The sequence below is a fragment of the Charadrius vociferus genome, unplaced genomic scaffold (assembly GCF_000708025.1).
Source record: "Charadrius vociferus isolate BGI_N301 unplaced genomic scaffold, ASM70802v2 scaffold70, whole genome shotgun sequence".
NCBI lineage: Eukaryota > Metazoa > Chordata > Aves > Charadriiformes > Charadriidae > Charadrius > Charadrius vociferus.
Genome location: NW_009646851.1, coordinates 4,079,231 through 4,104,074, shown reverse-complemented (window position 1 = coordinate 4,104,074; position 24,844 = coordinate 4,079,231). Strand labels below are relative to the sequence as shown.

The 24,844-nt window shown below is 44.8% G+C and overlaps 1 protein-coding gene across 1 annotated transcript in view; it reads right to left on the bottom strand.

Annotated features, from left to right (window-relative positions):
* The window catches only part of PDZD2 (PDZ domain containing 2), a 142,007-nt gene that overhangs the window by 21,015 nt on the left and 96,148 nt on the right, over positions 1-24,844 (bottom strand). The window contains exons 6-15 of the mRNA XM_009894231.1: positions 14,499-14,610; positions 12,361-12,521; positions 11,623-11,742; positions 9,005-9,119; positions 7,183-7,256; positions 6,845-7,017; positions 5,925-6,193; positions 5,647-5,764; positions 3,275-3,407; positions 309-390 (exon numbers count right to left, since the gene is read on the bottom strand). Coding sequence (XP_009892533.1) covers positions 309-390; positions 3,275-3,407; positions 5,647-5,764; positions 5,925-6,193; positions 6,845-7,017; positions 7,183-7,256; positions 9,005-9,119; positions 11,623-11,742; positions 12,361-12,521; positions 14,499-14,610 — 1,357 coding nt within the window. The remainder of the gene's footprint in view (positions 1-308; positions 391-3,274; positions 3,408-5,646; positions 5,765-5,924; positions 6,194-6,844; positions 7,018-7,182; positions 7,257-9,004; positions 9,120-11,622; positions 11,743-12,360; positions 12,522-14,498; positions 14,611-24,844) is intronic.

Sequence of the window (24,844 nt, the reverse complement as noted above, 5' to 3'; positions counted from 1 at the left end):
CCCTACCAGGACATTGTTCTTCCCATTCAGCCTGAAGACAGGACAGAGCAACCAGCTCTTGGCAACCCTACCTACAAGTCATGGCAGCCTAGTGAAACCCAAAGCAAGTAACATGAGCTATAGACCTGATCCATCTAAACTGCATGTTTTTGCTAAAATTTCTGCAGTTGACCGTGTGATTACACCCCCTAAACTCTCCTGCCGTTTTGAAAGCCCTGAAAATATTGATGTCGCGGAACCGAAGAGCATGTCCTTCAACCTTCCTGCATTTGGAAAAGGACCCATATTAGGAGAGAACATGTTGCTACCTGTGATGTGAGAGGAGCTGGCATCCTTGCTCTCTCGGTGGGTAGTACGTGCAATTGCTTCATCCATCTCCTGCTCAGAAACCTGAAGTCAAGTGGAAGACAGAGATCAAAATGGGTAGATGAAAGGAAAATGAAAGTCTGACCACTTATCACTACAAACACATGTTTAATTTCAGATATGCTACCATTTTTAAAGATGCAGTAAAGAAGACCTAGTTGAGAGCTCCTAAGTCCTGGTCTCCTAATTCAGATTCCCTCCATGCCACTCTCCTGCAGAAACCAGGAGGCAGAAGCCTACTGACTTAATGAAGACCACATCCAAGTGCTACATTGCACAAACATAAAAACAGCACCAGACTTAAAGAAATCAAATGAAGCCATTACACCACAATTTTAACTCAATTAAGTGCTGTACATTGATTTATCGTGAAAATATTACCTTAAAATAGACAAAGACTGCTTTGTACAAGCATACATCAGCAACAGAAGATATTCTACACTTAACCTACCGGAAGAATACCAGACTTCCCGAGATATTAGCTGTCTTTCCAATTTTCATTTCTTGCTTTTAAAAAGAAAACCTAAATCAGTAATTGGTAATTGATGTTTCTCTGGTTTAAGAATAAATACTGGTTTACCATATTTGCTAATTTTGTCCTGAATTACCGCCATGCACTTAATTCTTATTACTGGAAAACTCCACATAATTTTATAACAGGAGCAACTAATCTACAGGAGTATATATTTAAAAACAGAAAGCAAGTTAATGCTGTCAAAAATAATTTCTATACACATTGCTTTACATGAATTAAAATTCAACGTAAATAGAGACTAGAAACTTGAATCTTTCTGAACCATGAAGATTTGAAAGATTCCTAAGCAAACTCAGCAGTTTAAACATAGTTTAAATGCCACATTCACTCAGAATAACAAGAAGAAAGAAAATTTTGTGGTATTTCTCTTGGAAGTACATGAAAACACCAAAGTGAACATATTCAGCAACAAAATGTACTGTGGACCTTTTGTATCATAAAATGAGGCACCAAGTATAAAAATGTCCAAAACAACATGAGCCTTTGTAGAAATACATCTCTGGTTTCAGCCTGTGGCATGACCTTACAGCAAACCAAAAGCCTCTGTGTTCCTGGGGCATAGGGAGTTCCTCCAGGACCTGGACCAAGCCCTGAAGAGTATGCTCCAGGACCTTTACACAAACCTTTGGGTACAAGATGTCCCAGGAGTAAAACTAGGTGCTGGGCAGACTGCAGTATTTGTTTAAAGCTAACAAAAAATCCACACTTCTGCAAGCTCTGCCAATTTTGATTTTCAGCATCCTCTACGCCTCAGGCAGATCAAACTGGAGAGGAACAAGCTAATTCTTAACTACAATCTCCAGGCTGGGTTATTATTAAGAGAAAATAAAATAAAATAGAATAAAAGAAAATAATATCTTCCCCGGCCCCCCCCATAGATCCCCCAGTGCTGTCAGAAAAAGGGTGACAGTGAAATAACTATAAATATAGATCCCCATATGGACACTCTTCAGCGATCCAACTATGAGGGACTGTGGATTCAATACTGCCTTGGGGGGGAAAATGCTTTAGGGTCTCTCCAGCTCAATTTTTAGCTTTTCTTAGCGTTTCTTGGCAAAGGATTTGTTGTCATTTTAAATATCACTTATGGAAAACTGTAATAGGAGCCACTTAATAGTTTCCCTCTGTTACTGAGAAATATCAAGCAATTAGCTTAACTCAGTTCATCTTCTCAGCAGATACTTGGTTAGGTCACTCGTCGGCTTTTAAGCCACCAGCACAGCAAGCTGAAGGACAGAGGAGAGAGGGCAGGCTCCACCCCATGGAGTTTTTATTTCATGCTACTTACAGATTCTCCAAAAAGTCTATCTGCCTTAATAATGCAATCACGTTGAACCATCCTGCTGGTTCTGCACAGTACACAGACTCCCTAGAAATACTGTTATCTTAGGCTATAAGCCCAATTCTTACCCTCTCCAAGCCTACCTTTAACTAGGGGAACCACAGCCTCTTTCTTTTTAGCAGCACAAGGCCTCACAGCAATAATAAACTCTTGGCAGTAGACCCCTATTTGCTTATTGTTTGTATATTTGATTTAGCAAAAAATACGCAATTAATTATAAAATAAAAAAACCTCAGTTCTCCTAGATATGGATTTATTAAGGCCTCCATTTGTAGTTATGAGTTCAAAAGTCAGAGCTCTCTGGACCCACTAATGCAAATATTTTTACAGCTTCATTCCTGTTTAAACAGGAAGGTTTTGTACACTCATGAAATTCTTTGAAATATTGAAATAAAAGAAGTTGTTATTCCCTATAGCTTGGTTAAAAGGCTTTTATCTTCCATCACCAATTTTTAAAAATTGCTTGAAAATACTCTCTTTGTAAACACAGCCTTATTTCCAAATCGCCCTTGCACAGATTTCACAGTAGCAGAACGTTCCAGATTCTCACGTTTTAATTCCTGAAGGAATCTTTGATCTTTGGGCAGATTGTACTTTTTTAAAAACAGTATTCCTATTACTGTATTATAGTTGATCAGTTCAATCTCTTGATATTTATATTCCTGGCCCTAAACTATATTCTATTCAAAGACAAGCTAACTGCAAAATAACTTTAAGGAGGAAGAGGACTTGTGCTGTATTTGTCTTGCCACTTGGTCCAAGTACCAAGAAAGACAGGAACATTTCACTCAAGTAGTTCCAGGAAAATTGCATTTGATCAGTGGGTGACTAAGTGAAAAGCAGCAGGGACAGTCCAGCATTGCTACAACTTACAAAACTGGAAGGCATCATTACAGTCCTGATTTCTTGCACAACACATGCCATACAGAGAAAAATCCAATGTTCTTCGTTTGCTGCTTTCCTGACAGCAAGACTCAAATCACAGCTTCAGATGAAAACACCCCTGACACAGTAACACATTTTCTGCTCACCTTTGGGTTAGGATGCCGACTAATGATAAGGCTGACCGGACCTGGACCACATTCGCTCAGGATGGCGTAGGCTTCACTTAAAGCCGCGTGACGCAGACTCACCGAATCTGCCTCCAGGATCTGGTCACCCCGGCTGCAGAGAGACACAGAGCCAGTTAATCACAACTGCCTTTTACAGAAACATTTGTGCTTTCAACTGATGGCCAAGCTTTTTCAAAGATACAAACGTCTGGAAAAGATCTGATTTGCAAAGAAGCCAGTCTTGCTCTTGCTCCCAGTGACGTGAATGCTTTAAGTCCTGTTGACTTCAGGAGGGAGGTCCAGAGATCCCCTCTGCACTTACCGTCAGTGCTACAAATCCTATTAAATCAACAGAGAAAATTGGCTGCATTTGGACCAGAGTGAAAGCAAACTTCAATTCCAGTTCTGCATTCATGTACTTGTTGAGCACAGAAGAGGAAAAATTAGATTCAGATGGGCTGTTCCTTCCCATCATACTGAATTACTTAACACAAACACTGATAAGAAATTCACGATTTAGATACAAGTTTATGAAATTACTCCAGGAAAAAATTGACTGCGATAAACCTGTATTTGCTTCAAATTAACACGTAGAACCCATTAAAAAGAAAAAGAAAAAAAAAGACCCTCTTTGAGAGGAAAGCTTAGGCTGTTTAGTTTTGTTTTCCCAGTTTCTTAACTCTTGCTCATGGTGCTCAGACATCTGGAAGTATTCAAAAGAAAAGACCATCAACTAGGGATATCATTAAAGCATTCTCCGTATTTACTAAAGCATTTGCTTTAAATAGACACTCTCAAACAATCTACTACTGCTGATTTACATTGGGCTACTTGTGACAATGGAAATGAGTTTGCACTCTGAGTCCACACGCCAAAGGCAAAGTGCCAATTGCACGCGGCAGCCTTCAGTAACCTGTACTGGTGGTACTGGCTCATGAAAGCAAAGGGTGATCTGTCACAGCTGTGTAATCATGCCACCGCTCTGCCCGCCTTTTAGATTTACACAGCTATCAGAAACGACCCAAATGGAGTCACTTGCGCAGGCACATGATTGAGAGGGGGAACTCAGATACGGAGGAGCTGGATTCAAACCCCTTCTGGTGTTGCAAAGCCAGTATTTGATTAACAAAGTTTTCCAAAAATTAAAACCATCCTGTAAGTTTTGGCTTATGGAGCCATAAACCACTGACTGGACAACAGAAGCAATGTCTCAAAGAAGCAAGCTAGAAATCTGGGAAGCATGCCTGGATATAATCAATCACTTAAACCTAATAAACGATACAGCTGTTACATACAAACGTAACCAGCACTGCAATCTTTTCCAAAGAGGCTTACAAGAAAGCAAGTTAGCATTCAATACTGCCTCCTGTAGACATTTCTATATGGTAGGAACTTTCAAGGGTTTTGGCAGGGCTGCCACCATAAAATTATCTTCTTCCCTTGCTCCAAAAATTCAAATTGCTCTATCAGTTTTCCCGGTGAGCAAGGAAACAGAAGGCGCTCTCTCCCCATGTGAAAGCAAGGCATTTGCTCAGCCTCTCTGCACCAGTGCTCATGCCACACACTCAGTGCGGATCACGCAGTCCCAGCAGGTCTTCAGCACAGCCTCCCCTCCCGAGCGATGCTCCCAGTGCCCACCAGCATTTATGCAGGAACACAGAAAGGTGGAAGACTTCCTCCAATGGTTTTTAAAAACGAAGCCTCCAGGAGAGGACCAGCAAATAACTTTCTGTCACTTAATCCAATGTAAAGCACAAGGGAACCCTAAGAATGATTGCTTCTCTCTCTTACGGTTCCTTAAAGACATCCAAACTCCATGACAGAGTAAATGAGATGGGCAGGTCAGCCTGCAGCGATCCTGCCAGACAGACAGCAAGGGCAGAAAAGCCCTGCTGCAGCCATGGGCACAGTCAGCTGCAAGAACATCTCCCCCAGCTCTTTAAAGTTTCCAGGTGACTGAGCTTTTAGCAGAGCTCTGCAAATTTCCTCCCAATCTGGGGTCTCTGGCTGCAACTCTGATAAAAAGACATGAGGCTGCACTTCTTCCTGCTCCCCTTTCTCAAAGTGTGCTATTAGGCTCAGTTTTCTGTATAGAGAATTAAAAAAAAAAAGAAAAAAAAAAAAAAAAAAACCCAACCAACCCAAACCTTAATGATCATGCTGCTTCCAGCACACAGAATAATGTTTCCTGGGTATTTAATACCACTTTGGAATGTCCTTATTTAAATGTTTTCTTTTTGGTGAACTCTTAATTATAAATCCCCTCCCTGCTACACCAACCAACTGGTGAAAACAAAGTCTGAATCGATTTTATTATAATACCACTCCAGCATGTTTCTACATTAACTAACCTTAATCTGCCATCCATTTTAGCCACGGATCCTGGGGCCAGGCTGTGAATGTATATCCCTGGAGAACTGTTTTCCAGCGTGAGACAACAGGCACCGATGCCGAGCCCAACCCCTGGCTCTGTGAAAAACAAAAAGTACAAAGAAAAGTACTGTTATTCCACACAGATTGTAATCACACAGGACACGCAAGTGTTTGTGTTCCCACATCCCATCTGAGACCAAGACTCCTGTATTGTTTCAAGGCTGGCCTTAGGTGCAGTCAGTCAGGAAGCCAAGACCAACAGTGGAAATTAGGATTGAAATATCTGATCCTGACTGTTTTCTGAGATCCATCACTAGGCGGACTAGCTCCACTCCCAGCGAATTTTCTGTGCGTCGTGGGAACTGCCTGGCAATGTCGCACAAGGTCCGATCTGGTCCGAAGCACAAAGCAGTGGGGGCAGCAATCCAATAAAGATGCCACTTGAAATTATTGCAAAAAACGTGAGCACAGAAGATGGTGTCAACTGCGCTGCTCTCTTTTGTTAAATACCTGCATGGCAGCCCTCTGAAAAGAGGAACGAAGAAAGGTGAGGCGTTATCTCTAGCTCAGTGATTACCTCTGTCCGCTTTCACTTCTGCTATCATGAGATAACAGCACTCCTGAAGTCGGAATTGCTGGACATCTTACCTTCTCTCTCCTAATTTTTAAGCCAACCTTTAAAATCAGCTTATTTAAAGCCTTTAAAATAGGCGTATTTGTCCCACCCCATATATCATAGGCAATAAGTTTACCTTGTGCAATTACTGATAATGACAGCAACCCTCAGGAAGGAGCCCAAACAGCTCATGTGGGGAATTTCGAGCACTCTGCTTGGTTTTGCCTTCCCCAGAGCTGCCCTTTACGAAAAGGGCATGGCTGTTTGGGCTGCACAGAGGCTGATTCACATTTTGCCTGGTATCTCACAGACTCCCTCTTTCAGCAGCACAGGCACCGACTGCTACCTGTAAGAGTGTCCCAACTCTGCAGCAGCAAAATGTGGAAGGGGGAACTCTTCAAAAGTTTTTGCATTAGCGGATGTTTTTCTCCCCCATCCTGTGGTTCAAGATCAGATGGATGCAGGTAGGTGCCCTCGATATGAGAGCCTCTATCCTATTCCCAAAAACTCCCTTAAGAAGCACAGATTCATTCTCCAAGACCATTTCAACGGACATTCACCTTCTGGAGGAGGAACCGTCTGCCTCGTCAGGGCCGGGGACCGGCGTGCCACCGCTGGCACTGGAGCTGGGGGAGCTGGAGCGGCTCAGCAAGGTGGGAGTCGCGCAGGGCGTGAGGCTTGGGCTGCGTAACCGCGTGCGCACCGTCAGGGTCACCACTCCTTTCTTGAGTTGCTGGAGAGACATCAGAGAACCCCAATAAGGTGACTTGATATGCCACCATTTCCCAGTAAACCTGCATACACTAATTTGTGGCAGCAAAATAATATGAAGTCCAGGGTGCTAAATGGCACGGAACAAAGAGAAGCATGAATGTCTCCTGTAGTACGTCTATGTTACCTTAAACCTCTGAATGGCCTCTTGATGGGTCAGCCCTTGCAGTGACTCCCCATTAACTTCTAGGATTTCGTCGCCTGGTAATTAGATACAAAAAATGAAGTCAGCAATATACAGACTATAGAGATGTAAAAAACCCTTCCTGTACATAAGGAGACCTGCTACTATAAAGATTCCAATTAACTGCTTGGTAAAAAGCCTTTTACTGTTCTCAGTTTATTTTCACTTTTCCTAATGCCTTTACAAGTTAATAGTGATGAATCAGCAGAGTAAAGACTGTTCTTCAGCAGAGATCCTCAGCCTGGCATTCTCATGCTAACAAACAAGCTGAAAACACTACAGATTTTAACTAAAGTCTGAAAATAGATGCCCATAACATGAAGTCCAAAGGGACTACAAAACTCCCTTTCTTTTGTGTGTATCAACAGTAGAAACAAGAATCTAAGTAAAACACTACAGCACATAACTCCAAAGCCTGTTCAGAGAAAACTGGTCTTGCTGCAGAAAGCAAACATGTCCTCTGACTAAATGCCTGCAGATGTAGAAGTGAGTAGCCCACACACTGCAAATGTGTGATAGCAAATTCCCTTCTCACTGCAAAGAACATATTCTGTCACATTTCTACCTGCTTCCAGGCTTTGGGTCTTACTACTTAAACCCAGCTGTGCTGGATCTACCTTCATTTTATTAAAAGGAGGGCAAAGCCAGCAGGATCCAGATCCACTTTCTGCAATCTTACTTGCATCTGTGCAAAATTAGATGGGGCGATGCCATCAGCCGACTCTACCCCTCCGCTCCTTACTTTGCCCCAGTTAATAAAAAAAAAAAAAGAGCATGTGAGCTCTGAATAGCCTGAAAAGGCTCTCTGGGTTTATGGGACAGCTGCTACTTATTGGCTTCCCATGGTGAGTGCACAACCTATGCTGCAGGGACACAAGCTTCCCTCTGGCAGCAAGTGTGAGAGTTGGCACCAAAAGCAGCCTTAAATACAACAAGTGTGATGAGATGTAACAAGGGGAATGACGATATGAGAAGGAGAGAAGTAACACAGGAGCAGCTTGAGAGAAGTAACACAGGAGCAGCTTTCTGCGGATGAGAAGTAACCCAGCCCCTGTGGAAGAGTTGTAAACCACTGCGCTGAACTCACGGTCATTTTGCACTCTCAGCAGTGTGTAAGGGTCTGTCTGGTGCAGAAGCACTCAGACCAGGGTGCAAACACACACAGAGCAGCCTATATGTCCAGCTCAGAGATCAAGATTGGAAAAGCAGTAACAAAATCAGGATATATCTACTTCTTTAACCAGCTGGGTGACCTTACTGCCTATCCTATCCTATCCTTTCCTTTCTCTTTTTCTGGTCATGATTCTTACTTGTTGATTCATGTCAAAATCACACCAAAAGGCTAACAGAGCACAGGGGCCCAAAACAGCCTCTCCCAAGCACGTCCTTCTGTCTAACCCCTTCTTGGACCAGCATCTTTAAGTCAGATGTTGGTTGGATAGATACGTTCATCACTATCCATGACCCTCTCCAACTGAATAACTGCAGCTTATGGCTTGAGCAAATGAAGTTCACTGAAGAGGAAGGGAAAAAAAAAAAAAAAACCCACATCGTGCTGTAGTTCCCCCTTCTCAACATGCAACATAATCAAGTTAACTGCTATGAGTGATCTTCCCCAGGATGGACAAACAGGGTGTGTTACATCCTCCACAGCCTCTTGCTGATGGCCAGGTGCCTAAATAAAGCTGTACTTTAATTTTTCTGCTGGACTGAAATAATATCCCACTGTGGTTCTTTATTTGCAGTTGGATTCTGTCTACCATACCTTCTTTAAGCCTTCCGTCAGCAGCCGCTGCTCCATTTGGGAATATAGTCTTCACGAAAATCCCCATGCGTCCGCGAGCAGAATCCTGACCTCCCACAATGCTGAATCCAAGACCCTACAGAAAAGGGAGGAGAAGACACACAGCTGGCACCTTTATTCTCACCTGTGTGAGAAAGACTGCCAAAAACATACAAGATAAAGGAAAGATCAAAACCTAATAGCTGCTGATGAATAGCACTGCCATCTTACCTCTGCTTGCATCTCCTGATTTACTTTCACACTAATATCAACACACTTATCAGCCCCAAAAGCAGCAGCAAGCACCGTAAGCTAAAAGGCAAAAATGCTTTTTCAAGATTTTTTTTTTTTTCAAACACCAGGTCAATGGCTTTATGTTATCCCATTCCCATTTTAAAAACTGTAACACATTGCTTTTAAATTGACTGACAGTAGATTCCCACCCCTGAGATCTATACCCAGGATTAACTGTAGTTTTCTCTGCTGTCGCAGATCCTGCATTTCCTCAGGAAAAAGAAAAGCTTAAGAACATGACATAAGGTCAGTGCTGTAATGTCAGGAATTTAGCTGGAAGGGGGCTGGTGTGGGGGGGGCTGCCATGCACATGTACACTTTTAATTATTCTGGAGACATGTACCACGTTGTATTTAAATAAATCTAGATCAATACACTCCCCGGGGCTCCATCTGTTAGCTCTTGCCCCTGCACTGCCCCGGCTGGCTGCATGACCGTCTTGCGAAGCTGATCAGGGAACGGATGAGCACAGCAGAATGAACCTCTCCCCCTTCTGCCGAGTTATTTCCCAGCCAAATCACTTCCTCGATCCATTTCACACACACCACCATCCCCCCATATTTCCCCTCTTGTCACTGCTGTACATGTATTTTACAGAATAAAGAGAAAAGTCACTGACCAGGTGGACAAGGGAAGTGGAAAACTGCTGTGCTTCAGTGATCTGAAGCCATGGTTATTATTAGCGCCTTGGGCAGTGCTCTCCAGCTGAGGGATGCTGCCAGGGCAGGCACTACCACTGTGTTTACAACCCAATACAACAACCGGCTCATTGTTTTACTCCATGAATAGAAAGTAGACTACTGTCGTTATAAGCTTCTAGTAATTTGATGAGAGATTACTGGTTTCTAGAAAGGAAGCATCCTGGCTGCCCCGTACAACACAAAACAACACAACTAACTTTTTACTGGGCAATTATCAACTGCAAAGCAACCTATGGAAAACACGAGGCTCCTGGCGCTCTGCTGCATGGACACAGCAGTTCTCCCCATGGCTCCGTGGGGTGGTTTGGGAGAAACACAGCTGCAAAGCACAGCAGTTCCCATGTTAGCCCACCTTCCTGCAGAAGCGCTGCCACTGCCTATCAGAAAACCATCCCTTGGCAGATCTACCTACAGATGAAAAACCAAGGGCACACACTTGGTTCCCAGCCACCAACACAGAGACTCTGTTGAAATACTTTGCAAATCCGAAGTCCCCATAAGGTTAATAAAGCAAATGCTACTGTACAAATTGTAAGCAGTGCAATTCCTAACAGAAGTGATCAAACAGTGGGTGGAAGGCACCTAAACCAGCAGCTGTTTGAGGTGGTTCCCAGTCACTAGCATCTGCACGCTCCAAAATGCTTTGTAACACCTTGGAGCTAACTGCAGAAAGGCAGGAGAGGGTGGCTTATCCCACGGGGAGAAATAAACTTATTCTGATGAGAAAAATGGGGTCAAAAAAATATGTCCATTCCACTTGGAAATGTCACGAAAGACCTGAAGCTCCTGAAACAAGGAGAGTTATAGCAACTATGAGTCAATCTACCCAGAGAATTCGCTATTTCTAACTCTTTGCTAAACTTAAAGCACAACAAGGAATTTGTTTTGTATTTGAGCTTGAAAGTCAAAACAAGTCTTTTTAGTTCAAAACATATCCATCTGATGAATTTAAAGAGTATTTCAGAAAAAGACACGCATATTTTTAGCATATTTAAATGACAGCTCCAGTACTAGCATAGGTTGGATTAGGGAAAACAATATATACCTAGGTTAATGCTTGTCTATTTTCCCTTAGGAATCAGCCAGCTGGTACCTAGCAAATGCACAAATGCATTATTGTGCAGAGAAAAGAGGACTCTTTGACCCAGAGAATTCACTGCTCTCAGATAAGCAATCAGCCAGGAACCTGTCTTTGTTTAACGCTTAATTTGCACTGATTTTTTTTTTAATATATCCAGATTCCACAGGGATAAAATATGCTTGTCCATAAATATGTGTGCAAACAGGTACTCTTCCACAGCTGCACGAACTTTGCATAAACATACATATTTATAGATCCATTATTAATATTGGATATCTTAGTAATGACCAGATGCACCAAATCAGAATGAAAGCCACCCTGCATCAAGTGCATGACACGAACATCACTTCCCCTGTATTTTGCAGATGTAACTTTGACATTTACATCTGAAAATGGGATTTGTTTATCATTATTGTTATTACTGGCTACCTTGAGAACTGCTGGAAGTCCTGGGTATGGGAGACACCTCTTAAACACTAGCTCTTGCTACATGTGAAAAACCAGACATGTGCAGAAATCCTCACCTTGCCTTGCCCTTTCATCAGGACAATGTTGGAAATGATGGACGGCTGGGTCAGTCTCCATGGAGATTCCACTTGGGCAGCACTGAAGGAACGGGTGGATTTCTTCACAATATGGTAGTCCTAACAAACATCAGCAAACAAGGGAAGTTGCTCTGATTGCTTGGCACAGGCACTGGGATGTCATACCGGGATAACTGCACGTGTCGGGGCCAGGGAGGGGGTGGGGGTGGGGGGAGATCTTACAGATATGTTCAGAAAAATGTTCAAGCAATGACATCCTAGCTCATTACAGTCAAAATGAATCTTGCCACAGTAATTTTCCCGCACTTCGCACAGTAGGATCATTTTGTAATGTACCAGTCACAATTTAAATTAAAAAGATTAAGGGCAGCCTCATGATATACTGAAGTCCTTATCTAAAAAAGAAAAAGCCTACATCATCAAGTCACTAAAATAAAGAGAAGCAGGATTTTTTTGTTTAAGGCCTCAGATCTCTGGAACTGCAGCTCGTAAGATCAGCCTTAGGGCCTCTTGGCCACAGCAAGAAGTAACCTCCTTCTCCATCCTCAGAGTAAGGAAGTTCTCCATAGGTGGCCAGGCATTCCCACTTCGGTGTCCAGGCCTGATTTCAGTCCCCATGATGTACCTATGTGGCCCGGTTTCACTGCCCTTGCTTCTAGGAGCTCCAGACAGACCTCAAAGGACCGAGCACAGCGAGGTGCTGAGAGCCAGCCCTGCCTTTCCTCCCTCCTGCCTGGCTCCCGCCGACTCCAGCTGCTGGGGCAGAGAGTGCTTTCTTCCACCCCGGGAATATTTCACCGCTATTTCGTAACTTGATTCACCGTTTTCCACTGTCAGCTCATCGTCTTCTCCCACGGACTCCAAGCGGGATCCGGCACCTAGGGAAAACCACAGAAACGCATCCTGCAAACATCTCAGAGCTGCTTTATCCTCTCGCCAGAATCACCTCCTGCAAATCCCAACTTCAACAGTGCCTTAAAACAATGCTACACAGTTCCAACTGGGCATTTAGAAGCTAGTTTTGATCATCTTCAACTAGAAACTTTGCCTGCTGTCACAGGTTTTCTATGATCTTTCAGGGATGCTGAACTCCTCAGCACTGTTGCTCGTGGTAGTAAGGAAAAGCAGAGGATAATTGAGACGGTAGCTCAGGGACAGAAAAGAAATTCAGCTGTTCTTACCCAATGGCACTTGCCAGTGCACTAAGCTCTCAAGCTTCATTTATTTAAAATTAAAAGACCTGACACTGTAGCAGTATTCATTTCTGGAGGTGTCATGTCACTTTGAGGGAAATTTTTCTGGAATGGAAAAAGGAAAAATGTGCCAAATAAATGCTATTTTCTTTCCTTCTGGCAACAATCCCAGTTGTCTTAAAGAGGAGAAGAGTGCAGAGTTCATGTAAGAAACAGAATTATTTGTCTTGAAGGACATCCTGTAATTAGCCGCAGAGTACCCCGATCCTCTCACCAGGGCTCCTCCAATTCTCATTTTCTCCGAGGTCCCCACAGGACCCCCAGTCACAGCAGTTCCCGCACATTTATCCTTGCTATTTCCCCACCATGCAGGAAAGGGCTGTTAACCCCTATTTTACAGATGAAAACCCAAGACACAGGCCAAATTCATGCAAGTTGGATTTCACGATGTGGTTTTAAGATTACTTTAAACCAACATTAAGTTGGAGCTGCCACAGAAAGGGACAGCTCTGCTTTTCCTTCGTCTTCCTTGCCCTGTCCTTACCCTGCGGATGGGGCTCACAAGCCATGGGCAAATTTGCCCAGGAGAGCCCCAAACCCCTTTTCTGCTGTATTCTCACCCGGAGGCTGTGCAAGCATTGCTGCCAGCACCAGGGAGGGATGAAGGGATGGAACACAGAGCTGGGGGCAGCTGCTTTTTTTCACTCAGCATTGAAGTAATTCTGCGGCCGCATGCACAGGCAGAAGTCGTACCCACCGCCCAGAGTGACATTTAAACCCGCCCCCTGCTTTGGGGTGTGAAATTACCTCTGGTTTTAAAGCCCCCCTTCCCTGGGCACGCAGGTTGCCACTGCTGCGCACTGCCAGGACAGCTATCTTGGCATGACCCGGCATCCTGGCACTTCTTTCGCTCCCAAATCCTCCTGGCACCTACAACTAATCCTTTCCCATCACCTCTCCCTCTCTTCTTCTAGGAGAACAGTTATATTTCTGTGTTTTCTGCCCGTCTCTGAATGCAGTTCCCCTTCCCACGCTGCAGCCCAGGCTTGGGACCAGGCTGGGGGATGCTCCAGGCTCACCCACAGCCCAGGGGCATCAATGCTCATGGGATCCCCAGTGAGCCACCAACACACAGCCACAGGGGCTACGGGCGGAGGAGCTCCCTGGAGGATGCTAAAAATATCCAAGTAAATGGAAATTAAGGTGAACATAGGAGGGAGGGAGACTTGGGGAGTGTTAGAGATGAAAACATGATTGAGCTCTGCACACAGGTTACTGTTAAGAGTTGGGGACAAAGCAACAGAAAATTTGGGGAGTATTCACTGTAATGGATATTTTGGTGATGGCATGTTGAAACACACCACCCATCTCAGTATTAAAGCACACTGAAATGTACAGGGAATGTAAATGTTAAAAAAAGAGAGAGAAGAGAAAGGGAAAAAAAAAGAAAGAAGCTTCAAAAATTTTGCTTCATCTTTCTGTTCCATATAACAGTTCAACTCATGAGGCTGAATGCAAACATGTTACAGCTGGGATTTTCCTTCCAAATTAAACTAATATCATCTCCAAAGGAAAGAAAACTTATCTCACTTTTAGACAGCAAAAATAAACAGACAACATAAAAATCTTACTATTCCTATCTTTTTATCAACCCAGCTTTACCTTGGGATCGACTTCTGTATTTCAGTATGCCACTTCCCAGAGTTGGACTCTGGTTGTTTCCTTTGGACACTTCTGCACATGCTGGATCTGGAGACTTCTCAGTTTCCATCACCTGCAAAAATTAAAAAAAAAAAACAACCAAACACAACAAAACTTATTTACTTGTAAACCAGAGAGGTTGATGGAATTCCTCTCATTTTTACTAAGGGACAAAAATTACACTGCACATCATCTTTTTTTGCCAAAACATGACATTGCATTAAGCCAGCACACATTTCTGTAATTTTCAGTAATGCCTTTGGACATTATTGCAAATCTTAGCGACAGGTACATACATCTACAGCTCACTATGGCCGGGGGTTCTCTGCAGGATGCCACACTGATGCCCCCAGAGTGCCTCCAGCACCTCGTCCAGGTACTTCCACATGCATTTTAACAGAACTTTAATGTAGCTTTTATTGCAGTTTGTGCAGGTCAGCAAGCTTCCAGAGATATCACATCTTTATAGAGAAAACTACTTTAAAAAAGTGGCTTTTTATTGTTAGTGTCCAGAGCTGAATGCCAATGCATAATGGACGAAAAGCTAATTTAACAGCACGTTATGAAGATTGAACAGCTAAGCACTTAAAAGCCTGGATGTGCTCAACTTAAATTTACATGTGGACTTGCAACCCCGCCACCCTGAGTAAACGCATCGAGACAGGAGGAGTCTGTTTACCCACCGTGTTTGCTTAGATGCAGGTGACAATACAACGCAAGGCGACAATGTACAGGAGCATGGCCACACACCCCCTGCATCCTGCTCCCACATGGTCAGGGATGAGCAGAGCCGCCCATATGCAAAGCCCACAAAGAGCCTCCACAACTCATGTGTCGTGGAAGACCTCAGCGACTCCCTTCTCCACTCACTGCTTCCTTTACTGAGCTACAGCAGTCACGTTTTCCTAGATGCACCGCTGCACAGTGATTCTCCACATGCTCCCCATACGCACACTAATTCTTTTGCATTTTCGTCCCATCACCCATCATGCATCCTCCACCTGATTATTCAGACAGCTCATGGCAAGGATGACAAAGCTTCCAATACAACCACTTACTTGGTGCATTATACTTTTAATGTACTATATAAACTGCTGGAAGTCAGTTTAAATAAAAAAATCCCACCCAAACGACTAAACACTCTTACTGTTAAAATGATTTCCACTTCCACTTTTCAAGCTTAAAAATAGCAGGATTTTCCTAAGAACCTGCCTCCCATCCCCCAGTCCCTCTTATCCCCAAACCAAGAAAGCCAACGTTTATCTTTCGCACAGAGTCTAGGCTTTGTGATTTCAGTTCTGTCGTGGTTTAACCCCAGCTGGCAACTGGGACCACACAGCCACTCACTCACTCTCCCCTCAAGTAGAATAGAAAGAGGAGGCAGAAAAAGGAGAAAAAGGAGAAAAAGGAGAAAAAGCCTTGTGGGTTGAGATAAAGGCAGTTTAATAGAACAGTAACAGAAGAGGAAAAAAAAAAAAAAGAAAAGGAAAAAAAAAAAAAAGAAACCAATGGTAAAAGAGTATACAAAATAAAGTGGTGCAATACAATTGCTCTCACCACCTGATGATCGATTGCCCAGCCCATCTGGCGCAGTGATCGGATTCCTGCCCCCCAGCCAACCCCCACTGATACACTGGCCATGATGTCTGTGATATGGAACGTTCCTTTGGCCAGCTTGTCCTGTCTATGCTCCCTCTCAGCTTCTATGGGAAGCTGAAGAAGTCCTTGACTTAATATAAACATTACTTAGCAACAACTAAAACAATACGGGTTATCAACATTCCCATACTAAATCCAAAACACAGCAGCTACTAGGAAGAAAATTAACTCTGTCCCAACTGAAACCGGGACAAGTTGAAATGGTAAAAGCTTCAGGAAAAGCTAAAACCGGCAGATAACAGGAAGCTGGAAACTGATTTTATTCCTCCCCTTTCAACATGAACAGCTACACATAGTTTACACATAGTCTGCAAATCCTAGCTAGTTCTTGCTGATTTTTCAAGGCATTGCAGCAGCTACTTCAGAGTCCACTTCTAGTATCAAATGCTGTGCAGCTCACAGCTCCAAGAAATAGGATTCATCTAAAGAAGAAAGTAACTACATCAGTCTGAGAAAACCAGTGCCTACTATTTGGCCATTCTAGTGAGGGACTCATTACAGAAAAGCTGTAAGAAGTCAAATCATAAACCCCACCCAACAGACCTGCAGCCAAAGTATCACCTACTCTCCCTATGATCCCTTGAGAGCATACACAGAAGACAGCAGAATTGTTTAGAATTGAGCTGGGACTGTGTGGATCACACAAAGTTATGCTGGAATTTATCATACAACTGAAAATATCCTTATTAAGTGAGAATTCCTCCCTTGTAGAAAGGTAGAAATTGCTGCACAAACACACAAAAAGTCACAGAACTTGGGGTTTCAAAGGTGTAAAACAATCAGTACTCAGGAGCAGTGTTAACTGTGGTGGAGAAAATAGTTGAACCGCAGGGATGGAGGAAAACAAGGGGGGATGCTTAACCGAAGCAGTCAGCTTTGTTGGCACGCTCTTTTAACAGACAGGAATGGGTCCAGCCTCACTGTTCTGGAGCTGAGCACACCCCAGATCAGGTCTGGAGCTGCAGAGCTGTTTTGTTTCTGCGGACTGCATGGACATGGGTAGTTACACCTGATAAGACCACACAACTCCCAGTCCAAAATGAGCTGGTTGCTCTGATTGCTTCCTCCAGCTCAGAGCATGGCAGAAAAAAATGGGTTAGTCTGCAGCAGTGTAGAGAGACACCGAGATCACCCCTACCACTGCCAATTTCCACACTGAGCCGGGCTCAAGACTGACCCATTCAGTACATCTTGTGTTTCTACTACAGGGGGTTTGGTTTGGAGCTTTTTTGCTTTTATTTATTTCGACTACACAACAGAAGCAAGTACACATGCATTCTGCAATTACATACATTTCCATCTAGCGGGGTGAAAGGAAGAACAGAAGACAATTGCCACTCACTGCACCCTGGCCCTTCACCTCGTCGCTGGGTAATCCTGTAGTCTGTGAGCCTATGGACATCAAACCCCACGTACGATCCACAGAAGGGCACATGTGGGCAAACACCAGTGCTAGGGAAAGCCTCAGGGTGTTGTCAGCAGCTTCCTGAAATTAGGTTTTATCCAGCTTGGCTTCAGACTACAATAAGAAGTAAAAACATCTAAATTTCCTATGTCTGTGTCTATTTCTCATTTTAGCAAAAATACTTTTCTGACACTAATTATAAACACGTAGGGGAAGACTCTTCAGCATTTACAATGAAGTAGATATTCTTTAAGTTGTTGAGCTTGTCTAATAAACCATCAGCAGTTTTATTCCTACTCCGGAAACACTTAAAAATCCAATCTGCAAAGCTTGCGAGAACTCCCCAAAAGTCGTGCGTCTGTAATCTTTGGCTCTGTTGTAACTTAGACAAGAAGAAAAACCCAGCTCCACCTTATCCTTCTGGCCACACGTGAATGTATCGCTTTACTGTCTCGAGGCGGCTGCCCGCATTTAACCATGCCATTTTAATTTTCCTCACTTTCAGGGAAACGGAGCTTATTATTTCAGTTCTGTATGTCTCTTATTAAACTAAACCAATAAATCCTGCCCAACGCCGTCCTGGCCTTAAGGACAAAGGGAGCTTTAACAGGCACAGTAGTTGGAAGGGAGACCTAAAAATAGAGCCCACTTTGCCAGTTCATTAAGTAGCTCCAGGATCAAGCGACGGTGACATCTCAATTGATTTCAAAGGGAACGGTGCTATCACGGACACGCGGTCCTGGCACCACACCAGAAGGAACAACTGCCCCCAGAGTCCTCGCTTGGGCAAAGCTCCAGCGTGACCAGGCCCTTAATTAGGCGAGATGAGGAGCAGGATTATGAGAGTCTGCATTGTTTAACCGCAAACAGCTTCGCAATCGTCACCGATCTACAAAAACAAGGCGGCACACAGGGGATGATACAATTTAATAAGCAAACTGCTTTACTGATGGCATTGCAGAGCTCCTAAGCTGCTGCCTTTCCCACCAGCGAGCCCATCCGACTCCCCGCAGCATGACCTGGCGGCGCTGAGGAGCGCTAGCAGCATGTAGACAAGTTCAATCCGATCGTTTGGGAGCGAAGCAGTGAGAATTAGACCGAGCCATCTGCGGCATGCCAAGCTCAGCCCTAGCTGCACGGGCAAGGCAAGCCCACCAGCAAGTCCACTGCCCTTCCTTAAAACAGCAATGTGAAAGAGGAATGTCCGTGCCCCTGCACACAGCAACCCTGCACAAGCTCCACGGGATAATTCCTCATCTTCTGATTGATGAGAAGCTCAACATGAGCCAGCAATGTGCGCTCGCAGCCCAGAATGCCAACTGTATCTTGGTCTGCATCAAAAGAAGTGTGGCCAGCAGGGCGAGGGAGGGGATTCTGCCTCACTACTCCACTGTGGTGAGAGTCCATCTGGAGTATTGCATCCAGTTCTGGAGCCCTCAGCACAAGAAGGACACCAGCCTGTTGGAGTGTGTCCAGAGGAGGGCCACAAAGATGATCAGAGGGATGGAACACCTCTGCTATGACAATGTGCGGAGAGAGTTGGGATGGTTCTCCTGGAGAAGAGAAGGCTCTGGGGAGACCTTATAACAGCCTTCCAGTACCTAAAGGGGTCCTACAGGAGAGCTGGGGAAGGACTTTTTGCAAGGGCATGTAGCGATAGGATGACGGGGAATTGTAATTTTTGGCTGTCGCAACTTAGACAAGAAAAAAACCCCAGTTCCACCTTATCCTTCTGGACACACATGAACGTATCACTTCACTGTCTCACAGGAAGCTGCACTGATGTAACCATGCCATTTTAATTTTCCTCACTTTCAGGGAAACGGAGCTTATTATTTCAGTTCTGTATGTCTCTTATTAAACTAAACCAATAAATCCTGCCCAACGCCGTCCTGGCCTTAAGGACAAAGGGAGCTTTAACAGGCACAGTAGTTGGAAGGGAGACCTAAAAATAGAGCCCACTTTGCCAGTTCATTAAGTAGCTCCAGGATCAAGCGACGGTGACATCTCAATTGATTTCAAAGGGAACGGTGCTATCACGGACACGCGGTCCTGGCACCACACCAGAAGGAACAACTGCCCCCAGAGTCCTCGCTTGGGCAAAGCTCCAGCGTGACCAGGCCCTTAATTAGGCGAGATGAGGAGCAGGATTATGAGAGTCTGCATTGTTTAACCGCAAACAGCTTCGCAATCGTCACCGATCTACAAAAACAAGGCGGCACACAGGGGATGATACAATTTAATAAGCAAACTGCTTTACTGATGGCATTGCAGAGCTCCTAAGCTGCTGCCTTTCCCACCAGCGAGCCCATCCGACTCCCCGCAGCATGACCTGGCGGCGCTGAGGAGCGCTAGCAGCATGTAGACAAGTTCAATCCGATCGTTTGGGAGCGAAGCAGTGAGAATTAGACCGAGCCATCTGCGGCATGCCAAGCTCAGCCCTAGCTGCACGGGCAAGGCAAGCCCACCAGCAAGTCCACTGCCCTTCCTTAAAACAGCAATGTGAAAGAGGAATGTCCGTGCCCCTGCACACAGCAACCCTGCACAAGCTCCACGGGATAATTCCTCATCTTCTGATTGATGAGAAGCTCAACATGAGCCAGCAATGTGCGCTCGCAGCCCAGAATGCCAACTGTATCTTGGTCTGCATCAAAAGAAGTGTGGCCAGCAGGGCGAGGGAGGGGATTCTGCCTCACTACTCCACTGTGGTGAGAGTCCATCTGGAGTATTGCATCCAGTTCTGGAGCCCTCAGCACAAGAAGGACACCAGCCTGTTGGAGTGTGTCCAGAGGAGGGCCACAAAGATGATCAGAGGGATGGAACACCTCTGCTATGACAATGTGCGGAGAGAGTTGGGATGGTTCTCCTGGAGAAGAGAAGGCTCTGGGGAGACCTTATAACAGCCTTCCAGTACCTAAAGGGGTCCTACAGGAGAGCTGGGGAAGGACTTTTTGCAAGGGCATGTAGCGATAGGATGACGGGGAATGGCTTCAAACTGGAAAAAGGTAGATTTAGATTAGATATTAGGAAGAAATTTTTCACTTTTAGGGTTGTGAGGCACTGGAACAGGTTGCCCAGAGAAGCTGTGGAGGCCCCATCCCTGGAGGTGTTCAAGGCCAGGTTGGATGGGGCTTTGAGCAACCTGGTCTAGTCAGAGGTGTCCCTGCCTGTGGTGGGGGGTGGAACTAGATGATCTTCAAGGTCTCTTCCAACCTAAACCATTCTATGATTCTATTCTACGATTCTTCAGTCCTGATACATCCAGGATGGTTTTTCTTTGAGCACCACTACCCCAAGCATATTTAATCATGAAACACCCCATGGCTGCTGTTCGCAGGACAGCTGGCAGGATGAACCCAGCAACTCTCCAGCGGCAGCTAATACCAGAGAAAGGTGCGAAACACTCGATGCAAACCTGGCTTCACCTGGTCCCTGCACAAAGTCTTTCTTCCCAGTCCCTCAAGACCAGCAGGTGCCTTAGGGGCTTTATCCTTTCCAAAAGTTTTGCAGATTTTCCTCAAAAATCTCTTATAATTCTAGTTGTTCCAGTTATTTGTGCAATTATTTATTGCTTCCTGGAGCACAGCATGCTTTAAGCTTTAAATGTATCAGGTAGGCAGGGAGCTCCACAGGCCCCTTTCCCTTGCGCAGAAAGTAAAATACCTTCCCGTTTAAATTAGCTCTCTTTCAATTTAATTGAATCTGTCTCCCAGATAAATTACAAACTGCAGCACTGTAATTTAGCAGAATTAACACTGCAAACGATGCAGAGGACATGGATTTTCTAAACTTGGCCAGCACTGAGTTTCCCAGAGCTTACTGCTCTGTTTTAGGGCATGCACAAAGCTGCCTGGATGTTGAAAAGAGCAGGATGAGCCAGGATGCACGGCACCAGCCGTTCCGAAACACGGCATCTCCCAACGCCCACACGGCACCCTCGGCCGAACCAAATTAAACCCAAATTTAATCGTTTCTGCAGTAAGCTATAGGACTCCACGATTCCACAACTCTCCTCTTCCAAAGGGTATTGCGTTGCTGCTCCTCTCTGTCATGGCACAAACGCAGAGATACACATGGAGGCAGGGATGAAGGAAAAGAGAAGGAACGTCACCTCCATGTCGGTGCTAATTCAGTACCTTAACTGGTACCTTAGAAAAATGCTGTCCTGGTCTCTCCCCTAGCATGAAGCTGCCGGGGCAGACAGCAGCTCTGTGCCTTGGCCAGGGCCGGCTCCACCAGCATGGCTCCAGGAGGGCTCAGATTTGGGTTATATTTAGCCGTGCTGGTGAAACAAAGCTCCGTCCGGCTTCCTCAGCCTTCCTGGGAATTACCCGTGCCAGTACCACCATGTGCAGCCTGTGCTTCCTCCTGCCCGGGCAAAGGCGATGGGAACCTGAAGCCACCATTACCTAATTATAAAGAAAGTGTTGGAAAACTCCCAGTTCATGTGCAGCAAGGAGATCAGGAAGTCTGATAAAGAGTCAAGAACTGGAGCTGCCCGATTTTCTGAATAGGTGGAAACGCCAAATAAACAAAACAAAACCCTTTAAAGTGGTCTCTAAGAATGCCTGGTCTATCACTCTACCAAATGTCCACATTCAAAAGCCACCCAAAGCCTACACTGCAATGCAGTAGGTGCTAGAAAGGGCATTACTGTCAACTTCAGGAGGTACAAACCCCCAGTGGTTACCTTTATTGCTCTTTACCAAGTCTATAGATGTAGTTACACACAAACCTGCACAAGAACATGACCTGCACTCACCAGCACAAAGCCAGCAGCACCAACTGCCCATGCACCCTCAGCAAACCCACTGGAAACATGCTATGGCAGAGCTGAGTTGCTCTCATCTTCCAGAATGCTCTATTTTGTACAAGACACTCCAAAACCTTCTTCAATGTGTTTGATACCCGGCGCCCCAATACACTGACCATAGCCCAGATGTGCTGGCAGGTTCTCGTTGCAGAAGAATCCCAGCTGTGTTGGCCCCAAAGACTCACTGGTGCGGTGGTTTATCTATGGTTGGGGCTGCAGTTAAGCAACGCAGACTTCATTTTCAGGTTTCCAAGCAGTTGCTAAAATTAATAGTAATGTTTTGAAGAGGCAAAACTTTACAAATATAATTTTAAATAGGATGAAACGCAGGAAATGGCTAAGGCAGCTACGTTCTCCAAGAAACTGGTATCACAGACAACACGTGCCTTGGAAATAGCAAGATGCTCTCAATCAAACAGTTCCCAATTCTTTTTGGACCAGATTACTCTTCTTCTGCAATATATTATGATTTTCACTAGAAACAGCTTCTAAGCTAAAGGAAATCAAATGCACACATTTCTGAAATGGTGGACAAACAGATCACTGCTGTTTTCCTTTTTATGCTTTATCCTTCCCCCCCCCCCCCCCAAACAAACCTTTCTTTTAGCCACAGATTATTAACAGAACTGAACAGTGCAAATTTACCTTTCTTAATTCAGACATACACTAACCCCTCATCCAAAAAAAATGCTTACACTGAGTAACAGTTTCCAATTTGTAAGGTATCAGCCAAACAATAAATTGCTTTTGCTTTTTTTTTTTTTTTTAATTACAACCTTTTTACTCACGATGGGGGCAAAGCAAGCAATAAACAGTCCTCAAAATAAACAACTCTCCTGAGAATGAAGCAAGACCTTCCTAATACTGAAGTCAACCCACAGCTGCAGAGAGCATTCCCATGACACAGCTGGTGGAGAGCTTTGGATTTCAGCTCCAAAACCACACTTTATACCATCCTAAGTACATGAGAGGATATGGCATATATAAGTATTAACTGTCTTTCATACCTGAATCAACGATCTGAAGCCTCATGCATTATATAGGCCGCATTTATTCAACCACAGCACATCTCAAATGAGTAACAACCGAGCCCAACCAAGACTGGAGTGTGTACACACTCCAGAATTTGCAGATAAACAAACTGCAGATGTAATGATACGACATTCATGCTAACTCTCAAATCCTACAGCCTTTATCATCCTTCTGTTAATGTATGTGAACCGCATGGCTGTGACAGCATCTCTCTTGTTCCAGTGCCATGAGGGGGTTATTTTTAGCTTGTTTAAGGCAGTTCATCTCCTTCAAAACTGGGCAGTTATCCAAACAGCCAAAGGAGAGACAGGCTGTACTGTATCTGTTGCTTTATGGGAAAAACCTTCATTCACAAAAACAAAGACCATGCAGAACCTGTACTGTAGATAAACTTGTGTTTCTATTACTCTGCTGACTTGGCTTTCAAACATATCACACGGGAAGAGCAAAAATTGTAACTCTGGGCATTGTCTACGCTGATATTTATGGTCAAGACAAAAAGGTTATCTTCCACGAGCCCGAGCAACAGGAGATATTTCACAGTTTGTAGGCTGCATCACGTCTACAGGGAACCCTTCAGAGTACTGGCCCCTGGGTGAAACAGTTTTCTCTGGGCTTGCCTTTAACACGGAGGCAGTAGAAAGTTGCCCAGAAGTGCTGGGAGCCAGGGACAGGGAAGGATGCAACTGCTGCTGAAGCTCTCTGTCCTCACCTGAAGGACACATTCACATTAACATCTCCCTGACAGGCGAATCTTAGAATGTGTGAAAAACAGTAATTCGATTGCACTGCTGCCTGGGGGCCTTTCACCACTCTTCCTCCTCCCCCAAATCATGGCAGGTGTGCCCACACCTTCCCCAAACCCTTGCCAGTGCTGCACCACCACCATCAGCCCCTCACTGAACATCCCCCTGGCAATAAGATGAATTGCAGTTGCTTATTTTAATGTGATACGGCTTCTAGAAACACCACAAGAAAACCAGCCACATCGGGCGAAGAAGATTTGGTCCCCAAATATTATGTCGTTTTCTGTTGCCCAAATTCCTAACCACATTTGCTCTAAAAACTGGCATTTCCCCAGTCCTCTGGAGTCACTGTAGGACCCAGTGTTTCTGCTCAGCTACAGCACGAGTGAAGGGCACGGCATGAACCCACAGATATGCTGGACAAGACTGTCTCTCAGAAGGGCACAGGGCTGCCAGACTTTGAGCAAACGCAGCATTTGCAGCCCAGCAGCAGCTCCAAGCCATGCTAAGACACAGCTGGACCCTGCCCTCGCCGGCCCCTTCCAAGGGCGATCTGGCAGGAGGCAGGATCTGCGGACATTGCCAGCCCTCACCACGAAGAGGAAAGGAGTCATTAAATCCTTCTCCAGGATAAGGGTTGGCCACCACCCAG